This window comes from Gekko japonicus, unplaced genomic scaffold, assembly GCF_001447785.1.
Source record: "Gekko japonicus isolate JY-2015 unplaced genomic scaffold, Gekko_japonicus_V1.1 scaffold1248, whole genome shotgun sequence".
Taxonomy (NCBI): Eukaryota; Metazoa; Chordata; class Lepidosauria; order Squamata; family Gekkonidae; genus Gekko; species Gekko japonicus.
Window position 1 is genome coordinate 47,096 of NW_015171541.1, and position 24,661 is coordinate 71,756.

Consider the following 24,661-nt stretch of genomic DNA (forward strand, 5'->3'; position numbering starts at 1 on the left):
GTTTTAGTTCTCTCTCTCTCTCTCTCTCTCTCTCTCTCTCTCTCTCTCTCTCTCTCACACACACACACACACACGCACACACTATTATAACTTGGTCATATTGTAGTCCTGTGATGATGCATTTGATAGACATGTCCTAGTGTCTGGCTGCATCCATGACTTAAGAGCCATTCCTGCCCTCTCTTGGTATGCAGAATAGTAATACACAGATGAAAGTTCTAGGTTTGGGATACTGTTGCAGAGGTATAGCTGACTCTGATGGTGATGGTGGACATATGTAGTGGTACAACTTAATACCTCTAATTATAGAGAGTTTTACTTTCTCTAAAACTCCTTATTTATGATTTGTAGTCTGATGTATCCCAAAGGCTGGGAGTGAGTTACAGTACATTAAAAGCAAGTATGTGTGTGTTAAGTGTCGTCAGGATTCTGACTTATGGGAAACCTATGAATTAATGTTTGCCAAAATATCCTGTCATTAAAAGACTAGCTCAGGTCTTACAAACTGCAGGTGGTGGCTTCCTTTATAGATTCAATCTGTCTCATGTTGGGTCTTCCTCTTTTCCTGCTGCCTTCAACTTTTCCTAGAATTATTGTCCTTTCTACAGACTTGTCCTATTATAAAGTGACCAAAGTACAATAGCCTCAGTTCAGTGGTTTTAGCTTCTCAGAAGAGCCTTGATTTGATCTAAAACCCACTTGTCTTTTTGGCAGTCCGTGGTATTAATAATACTCTTCTCCAGCACCACATTTCAGAGGAACCTACTTACTGTCAGCTTTCTTCACTGTCTAACTTTCACATCCATACATAGTAATGGGGAATACTATGGCATGAATTAACTTGATCTTGGTCACCAGTGACATATCCTTATATATGAAGTTTTTCTAGCTCCTTCATGACTGCTGTTCCCAGTCTCAGACTCCTGATATCTAGGTTGCATTCTCTCTTTTGGTTGATGATGGAGCCAGGGAATAGGAAATCTTAAACAATTTCAATTTCTTCATTGTCAATGTTAAAACTGTGTAATTCCCCAGTAGCTTTTACTATTTTCTACTTGATGTTCAGCTGTAATCTTGCTTTGACACTTTCTGTTTTAACTTTTAGCAGTAGTTTTTTCAGGTCTTCACTTTTTTCTGCCAGTAATATGATGTCATCTGCGTACCTCAAATTGTTAACTTCCCTTCCACCAGTTTTCATTCCACCTCGATCTAAATCTAGTCCAGTTTTCCTTATGCTGTGTTCTGCATATAGATTGAAGAGCCAGGGAGATAAAGTACATCCTTGTCTGACACCTTTGCCAACTGAAAACCATTCTACTTCTCCATATTCGGTCCTAACAGTGGCCTCTTGTCCAGAGGACAAGCTGTGCATCAAAACAATCAGATGTTGTAGCACATCCATTTGTTTTAAAACTAACCATAGTTTTTCATGTTCCACACAGTTAAAAGCATACAGCTTACAAATAATAATGTTCAGTCCTCATTGCCCTGTCTTGGACAACCAAAACCTGACTGCAATAAAAAGAAGATTTGCACTACCTCTGGAGAGCTCATTGAGGCTTTGACATTCCAGGTAAGGGATTTCTGTTAGACAGTCAAGACGGGTGCCTCTCTTGATGGCTATCTAGCCCTAACAGTGCATAGACAATAATTCATAGTGGCACTTGTAACTGATCTCAGAGATGATGGAACATATGGTGGAAGCATCATCTCAAGTTTGGAGTGTTTATGGCTTTCTAAGTCAGGCTTTGATAAACTTTGTTTGGCTGTAAGAGACAGCTGAAATATTTAGGATCCAGACTAGTTTTTCAGACTTCAGAGTGTTGTATATTAATTACTGTATTCTCTAATTATTGCCACCACAAAACCTAACCCCTTCAGTTTCTTATAATTTTATTAAGCCTGTAGCAAAAGTGTTGTAAATAAATAAATACAGCAATAACCCTGGCTGTCATCAATACAACAAAAAAGCTAACTCTAGCTGAACTTCACTCCTATTTCTGATCATTCCCTTATTGCTTTAAAGTTCCATTTGATTGAATATTGGAGCTAGTATAGAAGGCAACTGGTTAAGAAATAAAATTCATCCATTGCCATTGAATGGTATAAAGTTAAACAAGCAAGGATAAAAACTTCATGCACATGTGTTTTTATGCCACACAGCAAAACCTTATGTGAAATGATAAGTAAGCTTCGTTGTTCTTGTGGAGAGACTCTAGAATAGAATTATTGCTAAAAATACTTACACTGTTATGAAATTTCTAGGTGCCGTGTTGACCTGGTGCCTAGGATTTGTCAAGCTCTGTGCTAGGTCATGACTGCGTATTTATTTGTGCCTAGAAGGCAATGCAGGGAACAGTGGTGAGTCTCGCTGTTGTAATACGTTCCTCAGGGCTTGTTCCATCAGAAAGTGGGTGTTATAAGTTTTTTATCTGTTGGAATCATCAATGATTATTTCCCAGAAGAACCCAGTTGAAAATACTTCCGCTCTAGGAATCTATATCACGTGTGTGCTTGTTTCTCTCTTCCTTCTCAGTAGTAGTTGCATATTTGGGTGATATCTGTATCAGCAGTTCTTTTTGTTAGGCTGTACTTCATATGCCCTGTGTAATATTCCCCCCCTCCCCTCCCAGTTGTTAATATTTTTTTCTTAGGTCAAGTGGAGAGAAAACAATGAATGGTGGGGAAGGACATTCTAATCCCTTCCTCAATCAATGTCTGCCAGGAAAAACAATAAAGCTGAACTGGGGAGTAATTGCTGCTGGATCCTATTCTGATAGGTGCAGTTCCAGTGGTAGTTAGTTAGCCAGTGTTAGTGATGGTGGTGTAAGTGTCGGACAAATGCTTACAAATGTTATCGTGAAAGGTGAATCACAACGTTTGTTGAGATTGCAGGCAACAAAGTTGAACTAAGGAGAGACTGAGGTGAATTTCAGTCAGGCCATCAGGACATTGTAATAATTAATACAAGTATTTGAGACTTAGGTAGAACAGTCTGTCTTTTAAGGCCCAGTGAGAGTTTACAATGATCAGCTAGATTGGTCCCTTGAAAAATCCAGGTTGTGTTTGTGATATTTTCAAGGCTTGAGACAGCCATAATCAGCTGTCTTCAGATGAAATTAGTATACCCTATGAATCAAAGCCATTTTGTTTTTTCTTTAGGAGCTTTTCACCACAAAGCGACGACTAGTTAATTATGTGTGTGAAAACGTGCCTGTTTACCAGGTGTTTGTCTAACTAGGCTAGGAAGCAGTCCCTAAAAGCCACCAGAGATGGTGGGCAGCTTAATCTTTGGGCTGTCTCCCAGATTGCCTCTTGCTTGTAGTATGTGTTCTGTATGTATCTCCCATGTTTTCAGTTGGTGGGGTAGAAAGAAGAAAGTTGTGTTATTGTTGCGAGGGATATAGCTTTAATTTTTGCTCTCTAGCAACTCTGTTATTGTGGCAAGTCCTCTTGGCACTATGCTGACTTTGAGCACAGCCTCCGTATCAGGTTGTTCATTTCTGTTGACAGGTTTGACCTATAAAATGGATTGTGGTGATTAGAGGGGACTAAACAATGACCAATGTATGGTGTGTCAAAAAGAATTATAGATGGGACTCTGTTTGGAAAATAGAACAAAGTTGAGTCCATTGGCACCTTTAAGACCGACAAAGTTTATTTCTGGGTATAAGCTTTTGTGTGCATGCACATGAAAGCTTATAACCAGAATTAACTTTGTTGGTCTTACAGTTGCCACTGGACTCAAACTTTGTTCTGTTGCTTTAGACCAGCAGGGCTACCCATCTGAATATGTTTGGGAAATAGTAATATTTTTAAAGTATGTATATCATATGTACAGTGACATATCTATGTGTAATATCTGGACAGCAAAACTATTGCTTGTCGTTGGAGTCTGAGATCTGAAAAGATAAAAGCAGGCAGAAACACCACTTTGACCTTGTGATCCCATCTTGTGGTAAGCCTGAACTTGTTATCCTAGGTCACATTGTATATCAAATGTGTAGGGCTTTGGTAGGTTTCTGTGCTGCTGTAAAGTTGTACCTGAGAACTTTTATAAATGGGGTAGATGCTGTGCCTTCCTGGATGATATTCTACCTCTATTTGACTTTTTGGCTACCTTGGAATGACAGAACCTTAACAATTGCTTAATTGTAAAATATCAGAATATCTTCATAGTTCTTTGAAGTTATGACCAGGATTTAGAAAACATAAGCTATGAAAATGCAAGTTTGGGCTTGTCCTTTGTGGAAAGAACAAGCCAAAGGAGTCCTTGGTATTGCACACTCACTCCCCCTCCCCCTTGAACTTCACAACAAATGTGAAGACTTGCTGCCTTACTTTAACAACTTTAACAAATTTCACTTAGTTTCTTGCCTACAAACCAGGGTTTCTAAGGCTGAATACCAGTTTAAAGGCAGGAAAAAATCTGCAATTTATGAAAGCATCTGATTTGGAGATCATGACAAGTTGCAGCTAGTTCTATGCCGGGAAATCTTCAGTCACAGTATGGCACCTGGGGGAAGGAAACTGCTTTGTTCGTGACATCCAAATGGAACCAGTGATCTTCTCATAAGTGAGCCTTTCAGATATTGTGCCTTTATTTTCATGCGTTGTCACAAGGACTAAACAGTTAAATTAAGCTGTGTGGGGTATTTGTGTGATAAAATCTGTAGAGGATCCTGCGAGCCCCATTTGGACTTTGAGGCTGCATATTTTTCTTCTCTTTCAACTCTTTGGCCCTCACCCCTCATTCCAACTTTTAGAAGACTAAGAATCAGGGCTAGTTACAGTAGACTAAAAGCTTTTTCAAATGTGTTTTGTTTCCTGCAGATAAAAGTAGGTGTGGAAAAACGCTCAGCACAAAATGGAGAGAAGAGTGACACATGCTGCATTGGGTCCCCATCTGGGAGGAAAGTGGGGTATAAATGTTCTCTTTCCACGATTGGTGATTATTATTTTTTTTGAATGTAATATAGCAAGTGGGTACAGATTAGTTCTTGGTAATCTCCTGACAGCCATCACCACTTTACTGCCTGCCAGTGGTTTTAAGTATACTACCTGCAGGGAACCCTTTTCATGTTGACCTGTCTGCCAAGAAACCACTGCCAAGAAACCACAGCCTTGGACATGCTGTGAGCTTTCAGTCATTTCAGGTACTGGTTGGGCCTCATCATTGCTCTGTATGAACTGAGTGAGCCTAGAATGTTTAGATAGCACTCAACAAACTGTCTTTTAAGAGGAAGCTTGGGAATTGTCACTGAACTTGTCATTGAAGAACAATGATAAGCTTTCAAGGAATTCCTTAAGTCACAGTTTGAAATCAACTGCTGGGTGCTTCAACTTCCTTTCAGTCTACTGTCGGGGATAGCTCTCACCCCCAGTTCTTGGCTTCTCTTGCCCTTAGAGTTTTGGAGCTTGTATTAATAATATTCATTGGTTCTACCATCTCTACTGCCAAAGAAAGCTGGAAGAGGAAAGTACTGGCAGGGGCTGCCCCATTGTGTCCTGATCTCTGCAGCATGCTACTTTTTCTAGATGCTAGCATTTGGCCATGACAGGTCTTTCGTATTCTATCTAACAACTGTGGGCATCAGAAATTAGATTCTTTAATTGCCTTCATACCTTGCAGTGAGTCCAGTATATAATATTCTGCTTATAGTGTCCATATAGAAACAAAGAAGATTCTTGCAGCACCTTGAAGACTAACAAATCTATTGTGGCATAAGCTATTGTGAACTACAATAGATCTGTCGGTTTTTATGGTGCCACAAAATGCCTTTTTTTGTTGTTGGCTGCAGCAGTCGAATACAGCTTTTCCTTTGGAATGTTGCATACAGTCTGCATTTCCATTCCAGTACATGCTTTAAGGGGCTGCTTCTGAGGGATTAAAATATGGGGGACATTTGGTAGCTTTCCTGGCTTGATTGCTGCGTGACTGACAGGGATGGTTTTTGCCCACTTCTGTTGCCCCCTGATGAGTTCAAGACCTGTAGCCAAAGAGTGCTGAGGCGTGCTGTTAAATGAAAGCTTCATACTAACGTTAGCGGTCCCCAGGCATTTGGCATGAGGAGGCAGTACTAATTAGTGGGGGACTGCTGCAGACAGTGGCTGAGTCCTGCTGCTGTCCCAGTGGTCTTCAGAAGGTGGCTTTGCAGTGTGTTCCTTAATAAGGGGATTATTACAACCCCCATAATGCTCATTCCAGAATATACTAATTTTTTTTTTAAGGGTGTTGCGACTGTAGATTAGGCAGAAGCATATTCATTTTGTCTTTTGCCTTTTATTGGCACAGTTTATCAACTGTTCACATTTAAACATAATCCTTCATTGTTAAGGTCCGTTTTTGACTTGTGTTATGTTTGAACCATAAACCTACTAGACAGAGGTGGGGGGAAATTGCATTGGGATGATTAAGCTACCAAAAAAATAGGGACACGTTCTCTGGCTGCACTTTAAAAATGTTGATGACGGCAGTGTGAGGTGTGTCTTCCATAACAAAGTTCATCTGCTTTCTATTCCTCGTGTTCTCTTTTCTTAAATCGTGACTGTGAAGGCTGAGTGCCGTTTTGTGCTTTGCTTGCCTCCCATTCAGTCCAGCCAGTGAAGACTGTGAGCTCTCTTGCACTCTTACTGGCTGCTTTTATTTTCATTGGTGCCTGTGTTCTTCGGGAATCAAGTTGTTTGAGTCCATGCTATATATTCTGCCGTGCTGGAAAAGAAAATTAGGTGCATGGTTTGTCAGAGCAACTACATTGAACATTTTGTATATTTAGATGCGTATCTGTTAGTTGCAAAAGTGCTTGTCTGTCCAGGGATCATTCTCTAGTCTTTGCCTGTCTTGTAAAGTGTTAGCAGTCAGCCATGGGCACGTGGTTATCTGGATATGTTCATCCGTTTAATTGTTAGTGCCAGTTTGCACTTGGTCCTGGGGATGGAAGCTACTTTTCCCTTCCCACAAACCAGTGGAGGGAGTGTGATGATGTGCAGGGAAGGGCATGTGCTTAAGCTGCTTCTCCGCTTCACTTGGTATGGCAAAAATATGTCTGAGGGGAATAAGATCAGTAAAGAGGTTGCAGAGAAACAAGCTATTGCTGGTTTGCAGGGGAGAAGAGGCAGCTGGGATTTTCCGAACTGTGTTCGTGGCTGAATATTGTGAGGAGCCCGTAGCTACTTCCACAAGCACTCGCTTCATGATGAAGGTCTGCAGGATGTATTCTTGATCATGCTGTTCTCCATGTGTTAATTCTTGCATGCTCTTTGTATTTGGTTTTCTTTCCTGCAGTCTCTGGGCTTTCTCATGAAATAGCAGGGTGGCGGGGGGAACCACCAGTCCCTTTTGTATGTGCTACAGAAAATGATCCTATTTTTAGGTTTACCGGTATTGAAAGCGGGGGGAACCACCAGTCCCTTTTGTATTTTTAGGTTGACACTCCAAAGAGCTTACACGGTATACCTGAGATACCATGCTGTTTGCAGGCAGTTGCTGATGACGTTTAAATGTAAACTGTTAGCTTGGTGTGTTTGGTCTTCTCAGACAGCTGACTGTAGCAATTATGGGATATAGAATGGCTGATCTACCTTTCATATCATATTGAGTTAGTCTGTGAAAGGCATAATTCTTAATTTCACATTGTAATGAAGTAACCTCTTTAAGACTTCCAGAAAGCTAACAAGTTACATTAAAATGTGCTTTGACAGAAAAGTTAAAAATACAGTCCTGGAGGCTTGGCATCGACGTTAAGAACTATATCATATACATGGGATGCATAACCAAGAGTAGATGGGTAATCACCACTGAGCACTGATTTGGAAGCATTTCATGAACTGGTATGCTAAGTTAATTTATTGTTGCAGTCCTAATTGGAAGGTGCTAATATGGCAAATTCGTCTGTGCACACCAGCTAGTGCAGTCTGAAGCCAGAATGGGACGCATTCAGATTTTCATTGTTTAGGAGACACGTCCTCAGTGGTTTCTGTAGTTCTGTGCCCTTTCCAATGACTAGCAGAAGCAAAGTAAATTGCTCGACTCTACCCTAGGCCTGCCATTTAACACATGCTTGCATGGAAAAACCTCATGAGTGAACATCAGAAATATAGTCAAAATTGACTCGCTTCCCAATGTTATGTTATATCTAAGTGCATTTCTGTATTCTTCAACACTCAGGCAAATGTTTCTGAGTCTTAAACTTCTTTGAAGGTTCTCTGAATTGAGTTGGCTTGATTTAACCTTTCTTTAGCATTCTGTAAGTTTCTTTCAGTATAGTTTTCTTTTATCTTTCTTGGAAAAACTGCCTTAATGATGCCTCTGTTCTCTCTCATATAGCACAAAGACCATGTACTTGTTAATGAAGTCTGTTTGTTGCTACGCTCTAAGTATGGGTGTGAGAATGCATGCAGGGGTGTGTGTGTATGTTCTATATGCACTTTTTATAGTCTGTGGACCAAACAAGACATATGGGCCATTGGGATTTAAAATGGCAATTTTCAATATGTGCCCCATTGTATTTAGAAATGCTTTGCACATGCATCAGCCCATTTCTGAATAGTATTAGTATGCCGGTGTTTGATCTGGGTAAGTCTGCTGATGACAGTGGTACACATGAATTGGCTCACATTCGTGGTTAGTACACATAAATATGATAGGATGTACCTGGATTTTGTAAAGTGGTTATCACTTTACCTGTGATCCATGTCATGTGTCTAGCCTTTGACAAGTTTGGTTAGTTTATTTTTTGTCACCTAGTTGCTGCTGACTTGGGGTTTTCAAGGCAAGAGATGTCCAGAGACAGGCCATTGCCTGCCTCCGTGTAGCAACTCTAGACTTCCTTGGTAGTCTCTCATCCAAGTACTAACCAAGGCTGACCTTGCTTAGGTTTCTAGATTTGATGAGATCAGGCTACTTTGGCTATTCTGGTCAGGGCAGTTTGGTTATATCTTCCTCTAAATCTAAAATGTCTGGACTTAATGGGAAGTATTTCCAAGCAACATGCCCCAGTGATAGCCCACTTGTTTCATACTAGCAAAATGTATCTTTAAAAGTAGGGGGCCCATGCAGAATTGGGGGGGGGGGAACCAACTGGTAATTCCCTCCCTTAACTGATGTTCAGCTGCTCGTAATGTTTTGTCTCTTCTGGAGTATTCTCAGTCCTCACTCACAGACACACAGATGTATTGCAAACCTAAGGTGTTTGTAGGTGGTCCTTTATGCTGTTCTTAGCATTCATACAATAGACAAGCCAGTTAACCATTAGATGTAGTGATATGTTTGGAGGGAGGATTTGTATCTATTCTGCCTCTCCTCAACGACCCTATGCGGTAGATGAGGCTGAGGGAGGAGGACTGATCCAGGGTCACCTAGTGAGGTCCATGGCAAAGTGGGAATTTGAAACTGAATCTCCCAAGTTCTGGTCTGACCTTCTGGATTGTTGAGGGGTAAGGGAGAATTCTTCCTATAAATTCATTGGACAGTCTCCATAGAATCCTTATTGATGGAAGCTAGGCCATCAGGGCAAGATCTTGTGGCTCAGCCATGTGTTAGTTCACTAGCTGTGAAGAAGCACAAACTTTTCAAAGTGCCTCTTTGGTGCCTCTTCCTCTACCATATCTTTGGCTGCTAAGGTTGCTGTTTTTCATCTTTTCTTGAGCAACAAGAGAAATGGGGAAGAGACTCTTCAGTTTTGTACCTGCTATTCTGAATAACATTCTCCACAGAATTCTCCTTTGAACCATCAGGGACGCTGGCAGTAATTTTCAAGCAATGTTGTTGTGGGAGAAATTGCCAAAATAAAGAGCAGGAGTTGGGGGGCGGGGTGTACAGGCCAAAGAGACCAGCTGCCAGGAAGCAAGGGTTGGGACAGGAGCCTTGACAGCAGGTGTTTGAGCTTCAAGGTTAAGACTATTTTTAGGGAAAAGTAGACAAACATAGCATGGCAGTCTGTTTATGCTTTGAATACTAACACTGCAAAGAAGAAAGTTTCCTTCAGTTACCAACAAAAAAAAGGAAATCAGATCTCTGCTAGTTGAAATCTTTGTTCTCATGACACAATTGAAATTGCTTCACATATTTTTGTTTAAGCTGTTAAGCAAAGGAAAACAGAGTGAAGAACCCTAGGACTGAATTCTGTTCTTACTGCAACAGGCTCAGTATAGATTTGTAGCTGATTTTTTTTTATCAGCGGACAATTAGTGCAGGGTTTTGAATTTCCTTACTACTGAATCACAATGTTTACATACTAGAAATAAGGATACCCATTTTAATTTTCTGGTATTTTAAAATGGGTACTGCACTTTTTGTGTACTTACTCCCAAAGAGGGGTGTGTGTGTGTGTGTTTTGGATGATGAAAGAAAAAACCCAAAATGGCATATAAAAACCCAGAGGCACCTCTATATCATAAATTTGTTGATGTATGTTTTAATTTTAATGTGTTTTTAATATTATGGGTTATTAGATTATTAAGAGATTTATTTACTTGTTAAATTTACAGTCTGCTTATCTGACAATTATTTCCAAAGTATTTATCATAATTCATGTGGGCCGGTAACAGAGGCCAAGGCGTCCTTTTCTTTCTCTTCTTCTGACTCACAACAACTGGTACTCTTATGGAAATTGTTATTTGAATGAATGTAGCCAGACATTTGCAAAGTGGTAACTTACCACAGTGTGGATGTTATTGCACTGCAAACCGATAGCAGGATTTTGCCAAAACAATACAGATTATGATTTTGTACCTGATCTGAAGAAGAAGAAGAAGAGGAGGAGATTGGGTTTATACCCCACCCTTCACTCGGAGTCTCAGAGCGGCTTACAAACTCCTTTCCCTTCCCCTCCCCACAACAGACACCCTGTGAGGTAGGTGGGGCTGAGACAGCTCTTTCAAGAAGTGCTCTTTCAAGGACAGCTCTTGTCAGAACTATGGATTGCCCAAAGGTCATCCAGCAGGTGGAGGAGTGGGGAATCAAACCCGGTTCTCCCAGATTAGAGTCCGCGCAGGGAAGGAAGAACATGGTAAAAGTTTTTTCCAGCTTGGGGAGGTAATACAAATTAGCAGTTTACTAAGTGATTAAATGCTTGCTTTAGAAGACAACTAGGGGTGTGCATTTGGCCTATACCGAGCTGAAAAAATATATTTAAAAAATACTTTATCAGTATTTTCCAGCTATTTTTTAAGCCGGATATTTTTTAAGCCGGATACAGTATTTATTTAGCTATTCAAAAATGGCGGACCCGAAAAATCCTGAAAATATTCAGGATTTTTCAGTACTGCCAGATAGCTGAAGGTAAAGGGTGTTTTAAAGGGACTGCAGTCCCTTTACACCTTCTGGATGAACTCGCCGCTTCAGAAGCCATTTAAAAGGACTGCAAGCCCTTTAAATGCCTTCAGAGTTCACTTGTAGCATGCAATAGGCATTTAAAGAGAACACAATCCCTTTTAAATGCCTCCCCCCTCCACTGGAAATAGTGTCGGGGCAGTTCTGTTGGGCAGTCTGGTTTAAACTGGGCTGCCCAGCAGAGTCCCAACAGATCCTGCTGGGAGAACTTTCTCCACAGGATCAGCTCCTTGGCGGGCTCTGTTGGGCAGGCTGGTTTAGCATATCCTGTGGGGAATACCCTCAGCTGGGGCTGGGTTCTCTTTGCAGCTCAGTTTAAACCGGAGCCAGTACACACAGGAAGTGACATTACCATGCTCTTGGCAACATGGCCTAGGCCTCCCTTCCGGTCAGCTGATTGGCAGTGGCCCTGGGTGCAGGGGATCCCCTTCTTCCAGTGGGACCTGGTGATAAACTGAATTCACCCAGCGTGTATGTTAGAATTAGTTGTAATGGTGACTAATGCCTCTTAAGCGGCTATGCAGTTGATGATTTTTACATAGGAAGGTATTAATGGGTTGCTGACCTGGCTTAATTTGACTGTTCTGGCCTTTGTTATATTTAATACAAAATAATAAATATTGAAGCAGTCAAGTTTTTTGAGAGTCTGTATCTGAGAAAGCGTTCACTTTAGTTGCCTGTTGATGTGTGTGCCACACTCCCCTAGTTGTAATAAGTACAGCCTCACTCAGTTCTCTCCAGTGGAAATGCTTGGGTAAACTTGCATCGCCTCTGATGTTCCACCCAAGCTTAGCAAACTTTAGGTTGTATCTAGTAGCTAGTGCAGGTAGAGACTTCTCTGTTGACAATAACTTGTTCTCAAACTTTACAGAGTTGCTGTAACAATCTTTCTAAATAGTCTCACTGGAAGGTGGAAGGCCATTTAGGTATCAGTGTTTAATATGTACTGATAGTATATTACAATATTCAGAAACTGTGTTGATTGGTCACTATTAAATTACATACAGTTCAGCTTTGTGTAGATATGTCAGATTGTACGGATTGCCTTTTGACCTCACTTTACAATTCCCCCCCTCTGTTCTGCATGCCATACACATGGCATGCATTTGATACGATCTTTGTTTAGGGGGTCTCTAGTCCACAAATGGAGCTGCGGTGGCTCAAGTGGTTAAGACACTGAACCGCAGGCTGTGGAAGGTCGGTAGTTCAGCAGTTCGAGACCCGAGTTGCCGCATGATGGAGTGAGCTCCCGTCTCTAGTTCCAGCTCCTGCCAACCTAGCAGTTCGAAAGCAAGAAATTGCAAGTAGATAAATAGGTACCACTTCGGTGGGAAGGTAACAGCGTTCCATGCGCCTTGGTGTTTAGTCATGCTGGCCACATGACCACGGAAATGTCTTCGGACAGCGCTGGCTCTTCGGCTTTGAAACAGAGATGAGCACCGCAACCCTAGAGTCGGATTCGACTGGCTTTCGAGCAAGGGAACCTTTACCTTTAGTCCACAAGTACTTTAACTACAATAAATTGTTTAATCCTACAGTTACTCCCTCTTGAATTGGTTCTGTGATGATTTTATGGTTGCGTATTCCCCTCCAAACCTCACTGATCCATGCTATCTGCATCCTGGTTGCCACTATTTGAGTTGTGATGTCTGCACTTGCACAGATGTTGTGTCTCCCCTGAGTTTTGTAGACACATCTCCCTCTCCTGTACCTGGCTTCACTTTGCAAACTTTTTAATCTGCTCTGAGACCAAGTTTAGAATTACATGCAAGTTAGCCGCTTTGAGTTATCTGGATAAAAGGCAGAATATAAATAACAGAAACGTTAAAAATATTCATTAGGCGTTGTGGCCTTGCTTTATGTCCTCCAGACTCCTGAGCTATGAATATCCATGATCTAGGGCAGGGGAAGATCTGCCATACCTGAGAAAATAATGGACTCAATTGTAACATGAAAGGCTTGATGTTCTGTAACAGTCTTTGATCTTTAAATTGATGTTATGATAATTCTGGTCTTGTGTACACAACCTTATGCCTTGGGACAACCTTGCTGAACTTGCTTCAGCCACTGGCATTTTCATATGCTTAGGGAGTAAATCCACCACTGGAGGAAAGATTAGTCATCATTTCCTGGGGAACTCAGGGACTTAGAGTGCATCTTTATCATGTCTTGAGGTAAATGTAGTAGAGGTACTTGAGTGCAGTTGAGAGTTCCATATGTTGCAACAGTGATCTGTAAATAATCCAAGAGAGCCACTAAAGGATGTAGACGAAGCACCCTGAAATTCCTGTGGACTGGGTGCATTACCTCCTTATAACAGCTGTGTCAACAAGGGCTTCCCTGAACAGGTATTTTCCTTTGGCTTGTATGGCAGGGTTAGCCAAAAGTTGCAAAAAAGATTTTTAAGTGAAATTAAAATATGAATCAATTTATTGAAGACATTTTTAAAACAAAGTACTGGACACTTGGTGCAAGAATTCAGCAAGAGCTGGTTCATTCTGTCTGTATTTGTCTTCTGTACTCAGAAGAGCAGAATTTGGCCAAGCCTTAACAGTCTGTAAATATTCATCCCCTGCCCTCCCGTTCTTTTGCTTGTTCATATAATTCTATTTTGAAATGACAGGCTTGTTGTCAATGTTGGTACCTTGTATTTAGTTTTTCCCTTCCAAAAAAGTAATCAGCCACATAATTTTTTATTAGGTCTCCCTTTCTGAGTCCTAACCTGGTGACGGTTTCCTGATAATTAAAAGGCTTCAATCTTTTTGGATCCAGCCTTGCTCAGATAGGGTTTCTAGGTTCTTCTGTTGATGAGCAGCTGTTAATAAACTCCTTCAAAATGTTCTGTTCATGTACAGAGTTCACAGCATATTCATTACATCAATGTTTATCTCACAGTTGTTACCTTAATAGCAAAATGGATCATTTTCTAAAATGCTTGTATTTAAAAATGTATCCACCAAACGTGTACATCTGTATCTGTTTCAGAGTATTCTTTGCAACAAAGGCAGTTTCCTAAAGTGTGTATACATTGGGTCTTGTAATCTGAAAATGTTCTTTAAAAGGCCCATTGAATACTGCAGACTAAATTGCCTGACAATTTTCTTCTGCTAGCTCCATATTTCCCCACTTTTTCATATATGCCGTCTTTGTTTCTAGTGTTTCTTGGGGGAAAGTGTTATTTAATCGTGATGCTGTTCCTTTATCCATGTTGTTAGTATTCTGTAGCTTGCTTTCAAAGTCTTTTGATGATCTGAAGACGTGTAATCGTCATGTCATTTTCTTCATTGTTTCCTGTATCCAGCATGACACTTGGACATTCCCTGCTAGTTTTTGTTGTTTATCAAGTGCAAGTAGCTGGTTTTGTGTTGATTCATAAGACATTCAAGATTTATTTAGCTGTTTATGTGTTGGTTCAGGCAGGAAGGGTTAAAAAGACTTGTAACATCTGTGAGTCTTTGTTCAAATGCTGGAGATTGAAATCCCCATACATGAAGCGGGGGGGGGGTGTCAGGACATGCATTTGTTCCACAGACATCTGTGGGGGAGATGTTGGAGGTAAACCTATATTAAGTTTAGCTTAGTATTCTATTTTCCTGTTTTTTATTAGATCTGTAACCAGTAGGCGTGATAGCATTTTCCCTGCCTTGTGCTGTAGTGTAACCTACAGCAGTAAAGTCTTTTCCTGTTTAAGAGAGCAGGCTTTGATTCAGTTCCTCCCTGTGCAACTTAGAGCAGTTGCTCACGCTTAAACATTCATGCACAGGAGGAGAGCTGGAGTAACTCTGCCCTTTGTACTTGTTCAGAGGCAGCCTTTACCAGTGTCTCCCAGTCATCGGTAACGTGACTTAGGGTGGTGGCACAATGAAGAAGATGTTTCACATGCACATGGACATGCCAGTAAGCACACACAGACCCAGGGTGGCTTTAGGACAGCAGGTACTGCCCATGGTCCCTCCCCCCAGCATTTCCTTCCACCCTGAGGAAGTGGGTTCCTAGGGTTTCAGGACCCAAGTGGATGTAATAACGGTGTAGGTAGGGAGATGAAGCCACTCTTCCTGCCTCTTCTGTCAATGCGGCCATGAGATGGAAGGGGGAAATTTTGTCCCCTTCCTCCTCCCCTCTGCAGCCCCACTCCCCCCCAAAAAAACCTGCATGGGTAACAGGGTTCAACTTTCTCAAGGTCAGAGGGGACTGCTGGGGTTAAGAGAACATGGGAAATAATCCTGATCTCTGTATTCATGGATTGTGGGATCCAACCCAATGTCTCCTCTCCTGTCTGTGTTATGTTTAATGTCTGTTCTAAAAATAATTCCCTCTCAAAGAAGTTCCAAAGATATCTTGGTCATGAGAGATTTCTAACCATAGGTTGGCTTGTGCACAGCATTGATCTGTTCACAAAATGAGTGTGTTTGTGTGTGACTGAAGTCACCTTGTTCTGGGACAAAGTTGTATGAAGCAGCTGCCCTTCGTGTTAGCACGAAGAGTTTTATTTTCCGCAGACTAGGCAAGAGGACCGACTGTCTTTACTATGAAGCAGCTGCCCTTCGTGTTAGCACTAAGAGTTTTATTTTCAGCAGACTAGGCAAGAGGACCTTTGCAGTCACACTTGAAGTTAATTGCTTCCGTTATCATGTAATGAATTTTGGTTTTGTGGATGTTAGAATTGGCCTAAACTTGTGACCAGTTGGGAAGCACTGAAGCACTCTGGTGATGTTCACATTACCAAGCCTTCATTTCAAACATAGTCATCCTTACTTAGAAGCAGTAACAGAAGCTATATCTGGGATTCTTCCACTACTTAAACAAGAAGGCATTTCTGTCTATAAACTAACAAACATAAATTAAAAGACAGACTGCCTCGGGAGGTGGTGGATGCTCCTTCGCTGGACATTTTCAAGCGGAGGCTGGACAACCATCTTTCGGGTATGTTGTAGGGCTATCTTTCGGCTATGCTCCTCCAGAGTTAAGGGGGTCGGACTAGATGACCTGCAAGATCCCTTCCAACTCTGTGATTCTATGATTCTATATTTCATAGATAAGTTTGTTTTTTCTCATTTTTTAAAAAATGTGTGTTTCTCTTACTGATAGGCCTAATGGGAGCCGAGATCTGGAAGGTATCACCTTCAGAGTGCAGGGGGTTGGACTAGATGACCTGCAAGGTCCCTTCCAACTCTAACATTCTGTGTTTCTATGACTTCTCTTTTTCTAATCCATGACTAGCAGTTAGGTCATTGAGTACTTCTCTGCGTCATTAATGGGCCAGAGGAGGACAAATGAACTGAAACCAGATGAATGAGCCACTTTGCACATTTGTGGGTCTTTCTTCACAGCTGGCAGTGTTTTCAGCACTAGTGCAGATATCTGACAAAGAAGTTCCACATTAGCACTACTTACCCATTTATTTACTAAATCATTTGATAGAACCAGAAAACAGTCTGCTTGATACTGCAAAATCCCTAGTCCGAACTGTGACTGCTCTAGCATGGAGAGTAGGTGACCTTCTTTTGAAGTCTAACTTTTATTTCTGTGAAGGCTGTAATCTTAGCCAGATATGCTCCAGTGAGTCATGGAGAAGAGCTGACCAGGGTGCTAACATTTAATTCTATCTGTGTTGCAGTATTTGTCTGGATTAAATATACCTGGCCAACGACATAAAACGTCACCTCAAAGCATTCTTTGCTTGGTCAAGAGCTAACAGAGCCATACTTGACTTGCTGTTACTTTGAATCTCCTGTTCCCTGTAAACTGGACTCTTGAAGACCTCTGTATGGAGTAATTTTGACAACATATTACATGAGGACTAGAAAAGGTATAAAGATAACAAGTTGTGTCAGAGACAACCCAAGGAGATACTGAAACTGGGATTCATTAGCTTAATTCTGTAATAAAGAAACAAGTGAGCAGCTAGATGTGAGAGAGGTTGAAAGAAGGGGATACTTTCTTGTCTAGTGCCTTAAATACTGGGATCTGTGAGGAAGTAGTATTTGAGCTGATAAGACCTATATCAGACTTCTCATCAAAAGAAGTACCTGATCTTTTGGAGTAGAAAAGGCCACAGGGTTACCATTGCAATTAATCTCATCAGGTATAGGAGAGGTGGGATGGTGAACAGTAAGCTCAAAGAATACATCCACAACCTACGGGATCTGTGTACCACCTTTGTAGGATAATCCCTTCAGCCACTGTCTGGGAGGTAACCTTTGGAACCCATCTTTTCCACATATGTTGGCAATACCTGTATACTTTCTAATGCTGATGCAAGATCTCTTAATAGAATTACAACTGCATTAAAATAGCATTAATACTTGAATCTGAATTTCAGGGGGAAATTGTGTTGATTGTATGAACTGTGACAAGACTTCATGGCTGAAAACTGAGCAAGTAGTCTTCAGGGATGCTTAATACAATGAAAGTGAAGGCTGAAGAAGACTGATCTGGTTGAATAGAAATGTTACAGTGTGGTTTAGTGTGCTTTTCTAGAAATTTGCTGATTAGTTAATCTCAGCTGGTTAATCTGACAGTGACCTGCATGTGAGAACTTTAGAGTAGGCCACCTTAATTATTCCTCCTTAGTATTTTATAGAAGATACTATATTAACATTTTCTCTCTGAAATTCCAGAGAAGCTGCACTCAGTTGGTAAAGAATTAGACACTTGAGATCTGAATGGCCTCAGTTGTTTACCTTCATCATCAGACCTTGTTTGTTGTAACTCTTTTTTTATTGTGCTTTCTGCTTGCAGGCAGGCAGAAGTCCTGAAGGCTGACATGACAGGTAATGAGCTTTATCTTTTATTGTAAAACAGCCAAAAACTTAGGTAGCCCGCTTCTCCGTAAATGATATTGCAATGCACAAACTTGTTCATCAAGTCCTACTTTTCCACTGGCATGTACCATCCGCTTCCAGTTGAGCCGCGTTCAATACTCAGAACCCCCACCTCCTCTTCTGAACCTAAAAACAAATGCAGGAAAGCTCTAGCTTCACAGAACTACGTCCAAGAGACCTCTGAGCCAGGACAATAGCTTTGCTGCAGAGTACTGGTACCTTTGTATTGGCACCTTTGCTTTTTTAAAAAACACATTTTTATTCTGCCCCTTTCCCAAGCCGGGCTCCCATCGTTCTCTCCCGTCTTCTGTTTTATCCTCGCCACAACCTTGTAAGATTTGTTAGACTGAGAGGTAGTGACTGGCCTTGGGTTACCCAGTGATCTACCTCACAGGGTTGTTGAAAGGAAAAATGGAAGAGGAGAGAACAATGTACACCATCCTGAGCCACCTTGGAGTGGCTAATTAAACAAAGTTATCCAGTGAGCTTCATGGCTGAGTGGGGCCATGAACTTGGTATTTGACGTCCTAGCCCAGGTCTCAAGCCAGTAGACCACACTGGTTCTACACTTGCACCTCCTTCAACTGGAGAGGCTCAAAGCAGAAATCTCTCCTTATCGGGCAACAGGCTGCTTTCACTGATGTAATAAAGTGGGTGTTTGTATCATGGCGATTCCTGTCTCAATTAAGGGAGCAGGGAAAATTCAGTTGTACTGATGCCATCATAAATCCTTACTGTGTTTGTTTGTCAGATTCGAAGCTGGGTCCAGCTGAAGTCTGGACTTCCAGGCAAGCTTTGCAGGACTTATACCAGAAAATGCTAGTTACAGATTTGGAATATGCTTTGGACAAAAAAGTAGAACAAGATCTGTAAGTATTTTTGTTTAGACATGTCTATGTCATGCAAAGGAGCCTGAATTGTACTGATTCTGTCCCAAACTGATAAGCTGTCTATTACCTGTCTTTCCACATAGGCACTTTTAAAAGTCTAACTGATCTTAGTGTGTTTTTTCTCCCCAGGCAGCTTTCTTGGTTTGGCTAAAATGTGCGAATGTGTGATACTAACTTTCGTTGATTTTCTCTTCCTCATCTTTGTATTTTAAGTAGCTGTCAGTGAGTGTAGCACATGTCCAAGATATGTGCAAAATGAAACTGTGTAACTAACAGAAATTTTCGTGATGAAACTTCTTTATTGTGTGGGAGGTGAAGGCTGGAAAAGAGTAAGCCTCTGCATCAAAGTTGTTAAATAACAGAATTTCCAGTGAGATTCTAGCCAGGGTTCCCTATGACAGTGACAGTCCCTTGTCTATGGGTGTGCTTACTGAGTTTGTCAGTTCTTTTTTTAAACAGTACTGTGACACTACATTTCAGGCTGATACCTCCTCAGTTTCTTCCTCATTGATCTTTCTTAAAGGCTATTGGTCAGCTGTCCAAGATCGGCACATGCCAACTGAAAGTGAGATACCTTTTTGCAAAGGCTGAGGTGCCTTGTAACCTAATCAAAATCTAAAGCTAGATAGTGAGATCTAGGTCTTGCTGACAGACCTAAAAACCTTAAAAAGTACCTGACTTTTGAGACTTAAAGCATCTTTAATTTTTGTGGGTTTTTTTTTAAGTGGTCCTTTAGAACTAAAACATCATTTAGGACATTCTGGCTAGGGCCATGGCATCTGTTTGGCATTTGGGCACCAGTTTTAACTCCCCTCCCAAGATCTCCAGTGAAAAAGACCAGTCAATAGATAATGAGACAGACCTCTGCGTTAGACCCCAGAAAGCTGTTACCAGTCAAAACAGGCAATACTGACCTTGGTAGATCAGTGGTTGGACTTGATATAAGGCGGCTTCATGTGTGCATGATTGTGTAATACAAGAAGTGCTGGTTGACTATTACTTTGTTACTGGATACTATCTGTGATGCAGGATTTCTCTGTTAATGGATTTCAGCCAGGTGCTGATTCCTATGTTGAATGGGATGGTAGTGATGAAGAGAAGGAGGATAGGCGTGTATACTTCCAACACTTCCCCCTTGTTGGGATCAGTTGGCTCTAGGGCATCCAGTATCAATGGTTCAGGGCATATTGTACTTTGTTGTCTAACTGTGTTATTTGTGGGAAAGTTGAAGGCTGTGTTTGTAGATGCCGATGAGGTGTGAGCTAAACCTTTGGAGCCTGGGGCAGGTTTTCGTGCTCTCATATGCATCCTAGATTGCATCTCCTTCTGTTCCTTAGAATTCAGCTACTCATAATTGGCCTGCTCTTGTTGACCCGGCCTATTTTGGGCTCCATGTCTCAGAGTGTTGGTCAGCAACTAGTTTTGCTGGAGGGGTCATTTTACAAGTATACGAGATGGTGAGTTCAAAAGGCTTTGACCTGTCACCAAAATCTGCTGCCAAATCCTGTTGTCATTCATTTTTTGTTTGTTAAATGGGGGGGGGGGGGATTTAGTCCAGGGACCGCCAATTGATGGCCGCCAGAAGTAGCATGAACCATTATCTAAGGAACTCTCTCTTATTTTTATACTTCGTAGAATGAGTGATCAGATTTCCTCAGTGGATGCTCTGATACCTCTGTTCGATGCAGGCTAATGAGACCCATCATACCACAGAGTCTGGTATTTGGAATTTTAAAAAGAGTAAGAAAACAGTAGTAAGAATCCCTGCTTTCCATTTCAAAGGACAAAACTTGTGCCAGACTTAGAAAACCCAAATGCCGATATGCTGAATATCTTTATCTCTAATAAGTATTTTCACCACAGTTTTGTGAGAGAGAAGGGAACAAAACACTCTTTGTTTTTATTGCTCTTTGTTTGTGTACATTTTAAGGCTGTACATCAGACCATAATAATATCTTTACTCTTGAGGTGCTTTATTAAAACAGCACTTTTGCCTCACTGTTCTTATAGGGGCTGGTGTCATTCAGTGAGTCATTATTGTGTCACATAAAAGAGTGAAGCTTCCCTTTCTTTCCTCAGGTGGAATCATGCCTTTAAGAATCAGATCACAACTCTACAGGGTCAAGCAAAAAACCGAGCAAATCCAAATCGGAGTGAAGTCCAGGCAAACCTCTCTCTGTTCCTGGAGGCAGCTAGTGGCTTCTATACACAGGTGAGTCCACTGGGGCTTAGTAACTACATTCCTGTCTTTGTAGCAGTGGAGAATCCTTAAAGGGACCGGGAAAATTTCTCCTGAAGAGGCAGGATTTCATGTATTTAGGCTACAGGGCTTTGCGCTGCACAGTCCCTAGATCAGTTTCTGTCTCATTTGCTCCTGACCTGCAAGCTTTTGCCCATTTTGGGATTTTTGGTTTAAAAATAGTAAACACCTCAAATTTTGAAATCTCTCTAAATTGTAACCACCAAATAATGGTCATGATTCAGTGCAAAAATTAGGATTTTAATGTATCGTTCCTGGCCGCTGTGTAAAAGAAGTTTCTAAAATATTCTGCTCTGAAGTTTGAAAGTATAGCTGCCTTTTCTTAGTAGTTGACAAGCTGGGAGGTCTGCAAGGAATCGCAGTACAGGGAAACTACTTGGAAATCCCACTCCCAATCTCCCTTTTCAGGATTTAAGACAGATCCCCCAACCTTTTCCCTTCTAATTATCTGTCATGTGCTCTCAGCATCCATTTTCCTGGGGCATATTCCTTCCTGATCTTGCTGGGGTTTTCTTTTTATTTTTTTCTGCATGGCTGGAGAATTCCCTGAGTAGGCAGAGATCTCCACCTGGTTGGTACATGGCCCCATTTTACTGTTTTGTGGTTGACTAGCATGGTGGCCTGCCACTTCCCTGTTATTGCTGTGTTTTGGGAACAGTCTTACAATTCCATAACTTTGTAGTAGGTATGGGGGAAAAAAGATGGACCATTTTCAGATAAACGAATTCTAAAAGCAATAGGTTTTCTTCTACTTCGTTTTATGCAACTCTGTTGCATTTGTTTGCAGTAAATTCTCTTTTGTCAGGATATTAGGTCCTTTATGAAACTGCCTTATTATGAGCCGATCCAAGCTCAATACAATCTACTTTGTAGTGTCTTGGGAAATCTCTCCTAACTTTGTCACGCGAGATACCAGGGATTGAATCCTGGGAACTTCTGGATGCAAAGCATGTATTCTACAACTGAGCAAATGCCTCTCCCCTAACATTAGCTGTGGAGAAGGGAAATGATTGTAGCATGAACAAACATGTTCTCTGTGATCGTTAAGTTTCCATGAGCTCTTAATCTCTTGCAAGAGTTTTTTGTTCAAGGAGATGGTGATGGGAGAATAATAGATGACAGAGGTTGCTCAAGGCCTGGTTCTCTGTAGGAGGCCTGATGAAATAACCATGTCTGTCTGATTCGACTACTAAACTTGGTTGTTTCTCATTCCAGCTACTGCAGGAGCTGTGCACAGTGTTTAATGTAGATTTGCCCTGTCGTGTGAAGTCCTCTCAACTGGGGATTATCAGCAATAAACAGACGCACACCAGCGCCATTGTGAAGCCACAATCTAGCTCCTGCTCATATATTTGCCAGCACTGCCTTGTCCATCTTGGAGACATTGGTGAGTCATAAGGAACAGGGAAGCTGCAATGTTCTGTGCAGTATTACCTGTGACAATGAATAAGATGTGGTAATAGGGAAAGGAACTGTGGTGGTCTGTGAGAGTAGAAGTGGACCACATAAGGAAAGCGTTGTTGATCTCGACAATCAGGGAAAAAACCTTCTAGTTCTTGAGCAGGGGCTGGTCTCACTGTTGGACAGAGTGAAATTGGTCGCTTCAAGGTCAGCTTCTGAGATATCGAAGGCTGTCTAATTGTCAAATGTTTACTTTGCCACTCTGATCGGAACTGACTTCGTGCCCGGGGTACCAAAATGTCCTGAGCAGTCTCCATGGAGTGAGCAAGGTACAAGCAGTTTAACAATACTGCACACTTGTTTCTTTACCATTTTTTCCTGTCCCTCAAGTGACTGTTGCAGAAAGCCTTTTTGTATGTGTAGAGTTGTGCAGTTCCTTTCAGCATGCTTGTGCAGAAAGGATTGAAGTTTGACCTGATGGGCTTTTGGAGACAGGGAAAAGTGTAGTTCATGTGGAGAGCTTTAACAGCAGTGTAGAACTCTAATCTGAAGAGGCAAAGAAAATGATGACAAAGAATTGCCTTGCTGGTACAGACCAAGGTCTACTAGTCTGGTGTTATGTTCCTAAGAACAACCAGCCAAGTGAGATGGAAACTCACTGTGGGTCAGTGGCTTGTATCCTGCCACTAAGTGCAGACTTCCAGGTGGATAGCTGTGGTGGTAGAAGAGCAAGATTTGAGTCCAGCAGCACCTTAGTGGCCAACATGATTTTCCAGGGTACAGGCTTCTCTGACAAAGGGGTCTTGGACTCGAGAAAGCTTATACCTTGGAAGCCTTTAAGGTGCTACTGGACTCAGATCTTGAGTGACGATTGGAGTCTTCCTGTAATGGGAAAGAATCCTTGGACTGGGAGGATGGCTTTTTTAAACCTGTCTGAGCAGAGTGGTTAGGTTGCAAGGTAAGCTAAGATCATGATGGCCATCCTTGGTCCCTCCCCCCATTTGGTAGTCACTCTCTTGGTACAAGGAAGTTTAATTCAGTTACTATGATTGTGGTTGGGTATGGCTTCTGTCTTGAGTTTTGTATGCTGACTTTATGAAGCTCAAATCGGATAGACCGATATTCTGTCATTCATAAACCCTGCTGTCATTTTAGAGGTGGGGATGTGCTCGTGGGTATGTCCTGGCGTATTGCTTAACCCGACAACACTCCATAATGTGTTCCTTCTTGGTTTGTTTGTTTTTCTAGCTCGTTACAGAAATCAGACCAGTCAGGCTGAGTCCTACTATAGGCATGCAGCTCAGCTTGTTCCCTCCAATGGTGAGTTTGTGAAATGTAATCCATGTGGGCTGAGTTGCCAGTTTTGAGCGGGTGCTTTTTAAGCACATGCTTCTCTGTCCTTTTTCAGATGCAAACATATAGCAAAGGGGGTTAAATCCCGATGCCATCTTCTCTGTATAGCTATCCTCAATTAATACCCTGCAGTGCCTGGAAACAATTACTGTAGCAGGCACCTACAAGATGCTTGTTAAAGATTCCGTGTGAATGTATTTATCATTATACTATTCAACTCTGGTTTGTCGAACATAGTGATGTAACTTTATTTCCCTAAAGAAGACTGTGGTAAATGGGCCAGTGTGTTACTCTGGGTAAATGTTATATTTAAACCATTTTTTTCTATTAATGCCTACACTGAGTTTCAGTTGAAAAGGTTCCCTAGGATGGTTTTATTTTTAAAAAATTCCTATTAGAACCGTCTGTGTATTTTATTTTCTCTTTTAGAAAAAAAAAAGCCCCTTCCTGTCAGCAAGCTGCCATTCTGTTTCTGTGACCTCTGTGTACATATCCTTTCCCTGTTGCACCCGGCTTGGTTTCTATCATCCTGCTCCTGCGTTGGAATGCAAAAGATAACTGCTGGAGGTTGTGTGGGGGAGAAGATGCTGTAATGCTTGCC

At 41.5% G+C, this 24,661-nt stretch overlaps 1 protein-coding gene across 1 annotated transcript in view; it reads left to right on the forward strand.

Moving 5' to 3' along the window:
- The window catches only part of SMG7 (SMG7 nonsense mediated mRNA decay factor), an 81,536-nt gene that overhangs the window by 6,527 nt on the left and 50,348 nt on the right, over positions 1-24,661 (forward strand). Inside the window, exons 2-6 of the mRNA XM_015419652.1 lie at positions 18,074-18,105; positions 18,908-19,025; positions 21,126-21,258; positions 22,522-22,693; positions 23,956-24,027. Of these exons, the coding sequence (XP_015275138.1) occupies positions 18,074-18,105; positions 18,908-19,025; positions 21,126-21,258; positions 22,522-22,693; positions 23,956-24,027 (527 nt within the window). The remainder of the gene's footprint in view (positions 1-18,073; positions 18,106-18,907; positions 19,026-21,125; positions 21,259-22,521; positions 22,694-23,955; positions 24,028-24,661) is intronic.